The 9,842-nt window shown below is 40.8% G+C and overlaps 3 protein-coding genes across 5 annotated transcripts; 1 reads left to right on the top strand and 2 right to left on the bottom strand.

The window, feature by feature from the left end:
- Positions 1 to 54: 54 nt before the first annotated feature.
- Positions 55 to 2,240, bottom strand: LOC108117139 (guanine nucleotide-binding protein-like 3 homolog). The gene is given in 8 exon segments (XM_017229398.2): positions 55 to 180; positions 182 to 312; positions 374 to 599; positions 601 to 785; positions 842 to 1,092; positions 1,179 to 1,594; positions 1,596 to 2,071; positions 2,133 to 2,240. Coding segments are annotated over 8 exon segments (1,752 nt in total). The 5' UTR covers positions 2,155 to 2,240; the 3' UTR covers positions 55 to 135.
- A 38-nt stretch (positions 2,241 to 2,278) lies between these two features.
- Positions 2,279 to 3,405, top strand: LOC108117141 (30S ribosomal protein S11). The gene is made up of 5 exons (XM_017229400.2): positions 2,279 to 2,545; positions 2,605 to 2,735; positions 2,802 to 2,902; positions 3,087 to 3,152; positions 3,208 to 3,405. Exons 1-5 carry the CDS (start codon positions 2,349 to 2,351, stop codon positions 3,313 to 3,315), a joined length of 603 nt encoding a protein of 200 aa, XP_017084889.1. The 5' UTR covers positions 2,279 to 2,348; the 3' UTR covers positions 3,316 to 3,405.
- A 303-nt stretch (positions 3,406 to 3,708) lies between these two features.
- On the bottom strand, positions 3,709 to 9,842 carry LOC108117138 (kelch-like ECH-associated protein 1B). 3 transcript variants are annotated; one of them, XM_017229396.2, is made up of 6 exons: positions 9,757 to 9,842; positions 6,226 to 6,548; positions 5,894 to 6,151; positions 5,153 to 5,835; positions 4,792 to 4,997; positions 3,709 to 4,728 (listed from the first exon to the last, which is right to left on the bottom strand). In XM_017229396.2, the coding sequence occupies exons 2-6, from the start codon at positions 6,538 to 6,540 to the stop codon at positions 3,950 to 3,952; spliced, it is 2,241 nt and encodes a 746-aa protein (XP_017084885.2). In that variant the 5' UTR covers positions 6,541 to 6,548; positions 9,757 to 9,842; the 3' UTR covers positions 3,709 to 3,949. The 3 variants fall into 3 exon arrangements, with proteins under 3 accessions (XP_017084885.2, XP_017084883.2, XP_017084886.2); XM_017229394.2 differs by lacking the exon at positions 9,757 to 9,842 and adding an exon at positions 7,514 to 8,078; XM_017229397.2 differs by lacking the exon at positions 9,757 to 9,842 and having other exon boundaries at positions 5,894 to 6,173; positions 6,226 to 6,317.

Here is a 9,842-nt window from a genome sequence, read left to right as displayed (position 1 = left end):
CCTTTTTTTTGAAATGGCTGAAATCATCCAAAGTAATAAAGGGGGCAATTGAAGTTTCTTTTGGAGACATTACACGTGTCTATATTATAGTGTATTATCAACATATTTTTTTAATGATTAAAACTAATGCAGAATCTATTCAATCACATAGTCCTCATCAAAATCGTATTTTTCTGCCTTTTGAAGATGATGAACCTAAGCTAAAGTTGTCCAGAACGTCTGTTATTTTCGAGATTTTCTTCTCATTTCGAACAATCTGTTTCTTCTTTTGCTTTTGCAGTTGTTTGATGCCTTTATTCAGGGATTGGTTTTCTGCAATTAGGATAATATAAGAAGTTAATACCATTCCATGTCAAACATTTCTATTTGTTACCTTCCAAGAGCAGACTAGGATCCACCTTCTCCTTTTCTTCTTCCAGTTTTCGCTTGCGGCCCTTCGCTGGTTTTTCCTTCTCGTTTATGACCAAATTGGCTGCTAATTTATCGGCAGGATTCTCTTCTTCGCGCGGTTTTCTGATCTCGAGCGGCCCCGTAGACGTTATCTCCATAATGTCATCAGTTTTCACAGCGCAATGCTCTAGGATCTCTGTCTCCATGGACTTCGAAGTTCTCCACATCGAATTCGCGAGCCTCAGAGTGCACTATTGAGGCACTTATGTGCACATTTTGGGCTTCTTGAACTTCTGGAGGCTGTGTGCAGTATTTGATTTTGCCTGTGTTCCAATCATTTAACACGCTTCGGGCAGCGGCCACAACATCCGGAACTCCCTTTTTCAGGAACTTACCTGTAATTAGAGTAAAAACTTATTATCTACCATCTGAAATTATGTATAGTACTTACCCATTCTGGCTGCCTTTTTGGCGAAGAATTCTTCGAATGTGTCGTAGCTTGTAATATCGTACATGGTACAGAAATAATCCTTGCTGGCGCGCTTTAAAACACTCTCAGCAATTGTGAACGGATCTTTCACATCACCCACGCGCTGTGCATTCTTCAGAACAGCATGCGAGTTCTCAGATCCACTGGTGAACACGATGCCGGGGCAATCAATCAGTTTTATTTTTGAATCCAGCTCTACTTCTTGCATTGCTCTGAAGAAATTATTGAAAATAATAATTAATTATATGTAATAAATCAGAAACCATCAAAAGAAGCTAGAAAATTAAAAGAATCTTACTTTGTGACGCCTGGAGTGCTGCCCACCATGCAGGATCTGCCGCGTGTCAGCGAGTTAATGATGGAACTCTTGCCCACATTGGGTATGCCAACGACGCCCACGCGAATCGAGGTCTTAATACCTTTGTTGCGGCAGTAGTTGCCCAGCATAGACATCAGCAATTCGGCGCCAATGCAAACAGATCCCTGCATGGCCTTTTCGGTCTTCATCTCGCGCAGCTTTCGGCGTCCCAACCGGTTGGCCTGATCTTGTGTGGATGCCTTAAAAGCGGTCACGGGACCACTACGACGGAAGTATTTGATCCAGTTGTTCAGGTTCTCGCGTGGCACCAGATCGGCTTTGTTGAGCACCAGGACTAGACGCTTGTTGCCTGGAGCACCGCGAACTGCGCGCTCCACCTCGTTGCAACGAGTTCCCCAGTGGGTCACGTGCATCCACCACCTCCAGGACAACGTCAGCGTTTTCTATGACCTTTCGGAACTCCTTAAAGTACTGTTTTAAGGACTGCTCCTTGGTAACAGCATTCTTGTACTTTTTTTCGTCCTCGTCCTGGTCATCGTTTTCGTGCATTATACCGTGAACAGTGCTCCGCATGTCTGCATCCTCGACCATGGACTCCAGCGACTTGAACTTGTTCTGTGCTTGCTCGCGTTCCACCTTGTAGGCTTCGCGGCGGGCCAAACGCTCAGCCTCTTGGCGCTGTTTTGCCTCCTCCACTTCCTTAAGAATATCATCCTTGAAGGGACAGATGTTTGGGATCTGGATAAGCTTCTGTTTCTTGCTGCCCTTCTTCGGGTTCTTCTTGGCAAGACGACGTTCCTTTTTGTTGTGATCGCGCACCTTCTTCTCGATCTTGTGCTTGAGGCGACCGGTCAACCTCTTGGATTTTTTAGCTGCGAGTTAGTTACAAATAAGTCTAATTTTATTAACATAATTTATATAGGATATACTTACTCTTCAACCTTTTCAGAGCCATTTTAAACGAGGATAACCGGAATCAAAACCAACTTTAAACAAGAACACGTGAAAATACTCTTCCTCTTGGTTTGTTGGCAGTCACCACGACGCGCGGCCACTTGTTGTAGCGAGTTTGCCAACACTGACAGTGTTGCCGGACTGGCGGTGTGATGTAATTTGGTTATTGTCCACCGTCTCGGAATTAAATTAAAAATGTCACTTAAAACTGTTTTTTTAAGTGCTCTTAGGAGTATTACCTTGCCAGCTGTGCCGCTCCAGACTTCCAGGATTCACACGAGCTCGTGCTGGCGAAAGGCAGAGGACCGCAAGGAAATGCTGGCATCTTTACCGGCCAAAGACGAAGGAACAGTGGGTGAAAAGACCGTGGATATAGACACACTTATCAATCGGTGGGTAATTCACAAAATATCTATTAAACAGTAACTAATGTCTAGCATCATTTTCACAGTAAAGCCAAGTTCTTCCCAGATGCCAGCACCGCCACCCAGCTATTTAATGGAATACCCTTCAACGAGCTGCCCATCTGCAACATTCGTGTTTCGTCCAACAACACAATTATTTCCGTCACGGATCACAAAGGTTGCTTAAATTTCAAATAACTAAATCTAAAAAGTGGGTATTTATTAAAATATAAACTACTTTCAGGAGTCCTCCGGCTGATACGATCCTGTGGCATCGAGGGATTCAAAAACACTCGCAAGGGAACAAACATCGCTGCTCAAGCTACAGCTGTTACCATTAGTGGAGTAAGTTGAACCCAAAAAAACAAAAATATTTAATAAATGGTAATACTCATGTTGTATAGCTAAAAGAATATCATCCGATTGAACATATTGATTTGATATTGTTATCATATAAACAAAAGGATAAATATAGAAATATGCTTAAAAGCACATATTTACCATAAAAAATTGTAATATTTTTTTACAGAAAGCCGTTGAATTGGGTTGGAAGACAGTCCGAGTGAAGGTCCAGGGCCTTGGCCCTGGAAGAATGGTATGTTCATATTATAAAGTCTTCCTATCAATATAATTATTCTTATTTCTTACAGTCGGCTATCAAGGGACTTCAAATGGGTGGACTGAATATTGTTTCCATTACCGACAATACGCACGTCTCATTTAATCCCCCAAGACCGCGAAAACAGAGGAGTCTTTAAGCCACTACTTGTTAAGACCTTTGTTTATAAACAAAATACAAGAATAGTCGTTAAAAAGAAAATTAAAAATTTATCTTTGAAGTTAAAAAACGACTCCGTCATGATGAGTTAGTACTAATGGATGAAACTTGATTTATGGTCGACTTTCCAGTCACACGACTAGGGCCTAATTTTTGGGCAGTTTATTTACTGCGCACTTGTTAACTACATAATTTTAGTTTATACCAGTGCAAGTTATCAGTTTTAAACACTTTTGAATTAATTTTGTAAACGTTTTTTTTTTTATTATCTGCTTATATTATTTTCTCTTTCTTAATAATTACTATGGATGCACATAATTCCTTTGATAATCCTACACTTAAAAAAGTACAATACGCAAGTTATCAGTATAACTTTCCTTCCACTAATCAACTATTTACCCTAATCAATCTTTATAAAATGGGCTGACGAGCGCCAGTTAATGTTATGGATGCCATAAAATCAGTTTGAATATATATATTACCTAGCGAACACACTAGCAATATTTTAATGGAATGCTGCTTCTCAACATGGAATTTTAGGGAAAAACGATCAGGCTTTGTACAATGAATGATGTTTTTGGTTGTGGCTAAGTATGAGGCTCGGATTCGTATTGTCATGTTGATGCAGTGGTCAGTTTTCGCAGACGACCTTCGATGTGATTGTAAAATACTTTCCCTGCTGTGCTAAGTATACATGATCTTCGCGCTTTGTCGAATTTATGTCGCGTATCTAATGGGCCTGGCTCTTCCTGCTGAAAAGACAATGGCGGCGTTCTTCGAAATTGTTCCTGCATTTTCGCCCACGGGCAGCTAGGATTGGTTAGCTCCTCGGATCTGATGGCGGGAATTTGAAAAGAATGTCGTTCTATAGGAATTTCTGGCTTCACATCTATTTCAGAGTCACAATTATTGCACCCGTTCATTCCGTATGAAGTATGGAATTGCATATTGGACGCCGTTCCAGGATATTGTGGACTTCCCGTACCGCATGGATTTTGTGATAGATTCCCGTGCCTTCCCTCGCCGTTATTTCCATCCGTCTGAGGTGCATCGCTATCTTCGTAGTCCATAAACGTAGGGGAACATGCGGGCTGATAAATAACGGCCGACGCATGACCAGATCTTCCTGATTTCAAAGGCGTTCCCTTGGTCCAGGTGTTCGTTCTTGGATCGTAGACCTCAACGATCGACAGGAAGTTATTGCCATCAAATCCACCAATTGCGTACAGTTTACCGTCCAGCGGTGTCAACGAGAGAGCACTACGAGCGATTTGGATTGGCGCCACCATGTCCCAAGTATCGTTTTCGGTATCATAACGCTCCACGGTGGCTAGTTGCCGGGTACCATCAAAACCGCCCACCACGTAGATATACTGGTTTATTGCAGCCACACCTGATTGTAATTAAATCGGATTTTAGTCGAAGTTCAGATAACAGGATAGTTAATTATTCTTACCCGCTCCACTCCGACCCGTTTGTAAGCGTGGCAGAAAACTCCATTCGTTGTTCTCCGGATGGTAGCATTCAACACTGCTCAATCGCTCATTTCCATCGAATCCACCAATGGCATAGAGCAGACGATTTACCACCACCACACCCACACCCAAACGCTTGGCCTGCATCGGTTGTACGAGAGTCCAGCGATCGAGTTCCGGGTCATAGCTGAAAGGGAATATCATTATTAAACAATTTATACAAATATTATAATTATCTCCAAAAAGTGATTATATTCTGTTTTGTTAAAATACGTTCCGCGATATCGAGTAATTTAAAATAACTACATTAGGATCTATTAGAAATTGAAGAATAATACTCACTATTCCACTGTGTTGTGGTACTCCGTCCCGGCGGATCCTCCTACTGCGTACATTAACTCGTCCATTACGGCCACTCCCACACGATGGCGCGGCACGGACATCGGGGAACAGGGTCGCCACGTCTCGCTAACCGCACTATACCGATCAACCCAATCCGAATCGTAGGAAGAACCAATGTTGTTATTTCTTCCTCCAACCGCATAGAACTTGCCCTTGAGAAATGCGGCACCCAGGCCGGATCTTGGAATACGCAGATTAGACAGGGTCGTCCACGTCTTGTCGTCCACATTGTAAGCCTCCAGAATGTCCAACGAGTGTCGGAAGAAGCCACCGGCCACAAATATCATGCGAGTGGTGTTAGGTGTTCGTTCCTTCACACCCGGGCATTTGTGGAGAGTTAAGTCCTTGAAGATCTTGGCCAAATACTCGCGACAAGCAGGAACCTTTCGCAGAACGTCGCAGTTTTTCATCTGCTCCTTAAGGAAATTAGGTGTGAGGAACTGACAACGCACAGCGCCCAATATGTGCTCCATTTTGCAGTGTCGATTGTCTTCGTCGTACTTCACCCATTTGAGCACAGCGTTGTAGACCTCTCGCTCCTCCTGTACATTCAGTTCGTCCCTTCGGATTAAGGCTATCAACTGGTAAGCCGAAAGCTGGAGGAACTCCTCCTCTTGGCACACCTAAAAATAAATTAATAAATGTAGCTCGGTGATTAAGGTTCCAAGGGGTATTACTTACCTGTGTGAAATTCCGCTCTATAAAAACATTGGCTTTCTTCTGCAACTCGACACAGCCGTGTTGCTCCGCAAAGTGGGCTATGCCAATGGCATTTGTGGGGTCCAATTGGCGCTCAAGAAAGGCACAGCAGGCGTCGATTACGTTTGGCACTTGGAACATGGTAGCCGCTGGCAGGAGTTGGCACACCGTCACCTCAGTCACTCGAATTTGGCCTGTGTACATGAAGTAAAGGATGCGGGACATAGCCGTTGGACAGACCTGAAAAAGCGAAACGGACGAACTGTTCATCCATTAAACCAACCAATTGAGGGCCGCGCTTGAGCTCAACTTACCCCCTGGAGCTGAACGCGCGACATCTCCGACTCCTTCAGTCCGCCCGTAAACATGGCCTTGAAATATGGCGAAGCCGCGGACAGGACCACCTTGTGGGCGGGAAAAAGTTCCTTCTTTACTTCAAGTACCACGTCCGTCAGCATGCCATGCGATCTCATCATGTACATCATCTTCAATGCCTCCTTGGCATAGTTTGACATACAGAATGTCATGTCGTCATCCGTGGCATCGTGATCATCTAAGGTCGAGTGCACCGATCCAAACCGACCGCCACAATTCGACGAGATAGAACAACTTTCCGAAGTGTTGTTCATCTCAGCCTCTGGAAGGGCAAATTTTAGATTATTAATTTTTTCAATTCGAACATAATTTTAAATATTTTAAGGTATTTCAGGAGAAAGACATTTTTCAATTATAAATTAAATATGAAACTTATTCTCCGTTGTTAGGTAACTAAAACACACTTTACATCCGAGCCCTGTAACCCTTGTACCCCATCCATCGCAAATAGATCGACAATCAGCTTAGGCTATATATTCTATTATGTTATCTAATCTGGTATGAATTTGCAAAAACACAAAACCAAGATGGCACTTTAAAGAAATCCTCCAAGTGTGAAATGACGTAGGGTTTTATGCATATCTAAGATAGCTGAATGGTGAGATACGACAGACTCTAATACGTTCTAGAAGGGGATTATATATTTTGTATTTTAAAAGATGTATAAAAATATTGTTTAGGATTTACAATAAATAAATATCGACAATAAAACAAACAAGATAAGATTAAACTTAATGGTCGTTTTTGTTTAAAGAACGTTAAGCAAACAATACTTTTAGTTTTTAAAGTACACACTTTGGAGTAGTTACTATAATGCCATCCGGAATATGCATGGTAACCACAAACCAGTTTTCCCCGTACTGCTATCTTTAACAATAATATCCAAAACGACTTTCAACTGTCTCTTAATATTCAAATATTCAAACACGTACGCCAATGCAATTGCCATTAATGTCGTTTCAACCGATTATTTTAAGATCTCACGTTCTTTTTCAGGTGACTTCACTGTAAAACAATCTAGAAACGTTTCAAACATTTTCGCCAATCATTGTGGGCTGTTTTAGAGTGTGGGACCCACCAGAGAACTTGATTCGCGATGTGCACCGTCATGATCAGTGGTTTTTTTTCCCCAAAAGCCCGAGTAACAAAATTATCTGGCAAACTCGTTGCGAATTGAACTTGTACCCCCATCGTAAAATACAAAACAAAATATAAAAAAATACCAACCCTCTGGTAGGCGGGAGTATATCTTATGGTTGGGGATGTCGGAGATGTTATTCTCATATTGCATAGGACTATGCATTTCAGTTTGCATTTTAGCACAAGTCAGGATCTTTAGGAAGATCCTTGAAACGTTTTTTTTTTCAATTCACAAAAGATAGTTTTTGTTTTAATCAATAATTTATATGCACGCACTCCACTCGAGATATTCGAAATTCGCGGTTAAAGACAGTTTGAAAATGAAACGCACGATCGATCATCTGCTGCTCCGCAAATCCGCTCCGGCGATCATGCGTGCGCCGTGGAGAGAGCCCGTCAACTGACTGCTATGGTCTCTGCTCTAACCATCGGGAATCGGAATTGGAATCGAAAGCCCACAGAGACTTATCTCTCGGATGGCTGAGAGCGTTACAAAGAGCGCTATCATGCTTACATGTGACTCGGTTCTTTTGGACCCTTGTCTACAGGTGAATACTCCTTGTTGTGGCGATAAAAAGTTATACCATGAATGAACGAACGGCTTACGAGCGTTTTTTGGCCTATAACGATGATGTTCACAAATCGGTACCTTTGGTAAATACAATTGTCTGCCATGATTTTCCATTTCAGGTGAGAAATACCAAACCTGTCCAGCAGGTTTTTTCTTTCGAGGAGCATGAATTTTCAAATGGTTTTTATGTACCCGCCTAATTTAATTTTGTAGGGTAAATTGTGCGCCTAAACAACGATTTGGAAAACTTTACGCGCGTCATCCGACCATTTAGGAATTTCGTTTGTTTCGTTAAATTGATAACTAAAATCTGTTCAAAGTCCACACAAAATCAACGATTTGAAAAAAAAAAAACAAAAACCAAAGTGAAACACCCTACTAAAACTACATTAGCATATCAAAATTTTTATTGTATTTAAAGTATAGAAGATATTCAAGCTAATATTTGCCCTTTGTCCGCATTATAATAGTGATCGATAATTCTCTCTTTTGGGGATTCAAAATTTTGCGTATACCCTCTAATTTGTATGGATTTTATATGTGATTAGTCACCGTTACCAAGCAATCGAGTAGTGGCTATAAAGCTTGAAAGTATCATGTCATGCTCCCAAAATATTTTCATTTTATGATGCCCATTATCTGCATAGTGGTGGATATAATAATATCACACGATGCATTAGATTAAAAATAACCTAATTAATAACCTACTAACATAATTATGAAATTATAAAATTTTAAATATGCTAAACAATAGTTTTAAAGTAAGAAATGTCCTAAAGAAATATTAGATATATTAGCTTTAACCTTTAATTGTTCTTATAAATTTTTTTACCTATTTTAAATTATTTAATCTTAGATATGTCAATTACATTAAAAAGAAAGATTGTCCGAAAGCAAATCTTTTTCTTTCAGTGCAGTTATACCTATGGTTTTTTATCTGAATCACCAATAGATAGCGCTTAAAGGGACTTCCCTAAAAATCCCATATTTGTAATCAATTAAATGATATGGCACTTTGAGAATTAAGCTGCGTTCAAAACAAATTCTTTGTTTCGTTTATCGAAGTGCGGTTTTAAAATTTCCGCGTAAAGTGACGCTGACTTGTTGGTAAATGAATATGATAAAGGCAAAAACTGGGCGAATTAGTGCCGAATCATGGTGAGGAGGCAAAACCTTATACACGTTCACAATATATTTGTGTAGGTGAAAACAAATAGCGTAATCAGCACGGATGGTGACTGTCCAAGTGTGTGTGTTTGCAGGTACCGTTGAACTTTGCTTCCACATAAACAAATATTACTCACATTCCACACCCTAACCCCCTTCCACGCGCATACGCATTGTACATACTATTGACATACACAAACGAACACACCCGCACTTCCAATGCCATGTGCCAAACAGCTGATGGAGGCCATGGAAATGGAAACTCAGAAAGAAGGCCATTAATTGTGATTGTGAAAAGGCAACTTTGCTGTAAAAGATTGCTGCAATGCGGGGCAAACATTTACACTACACAGCCAGGGAATTCCAGATCTCACAGATACTGTAAATATAACCACGTATATATGTACATATATGAGATGGGAAAGTTCACAGTAAATTTCTCCCTTTGTTTCATTGAAGTTTTCACTAATAGATAAGCACACGCACGAAGGTAAATAAAAAGTTTGCTGATAGCTCACGGTACAACGCTCACATTATTCTTGATGTACAATATTTAATTTTAAGTTTTTATTTTTCATTTACTGCTACTTACAGCTTTATTTATTTATTTTGCCACTTGCCACTCCGATTTTTTTTCTCCTGAAACAGACGAGTGTTGGAAAACGCATAGTCCTTAAC

The sequence above is a fragment of the Drosophila eugracilis genome, unplaced genomic scaffold, assembly GCF_018153835.1.
Source record: "Drosophila eugracilis isolate 14026-0451.02 unplaced genomic scaffold, ASM1815383v1 contig_75, whole genome shotgun sequence".
NCBI classification, from domain to species: domain Eukaryota; kingdom Metazoa; phylum Arthropoda; class Insecta; order Diptera; family Drosophilidae; genus Drosophila; species Drosophila eugracilis.
The sequence above is the reverse complement of the archived record's forward strand: the minus strand, read 5'-3'. Positions and strand labels throughout refer to the sequence as shown.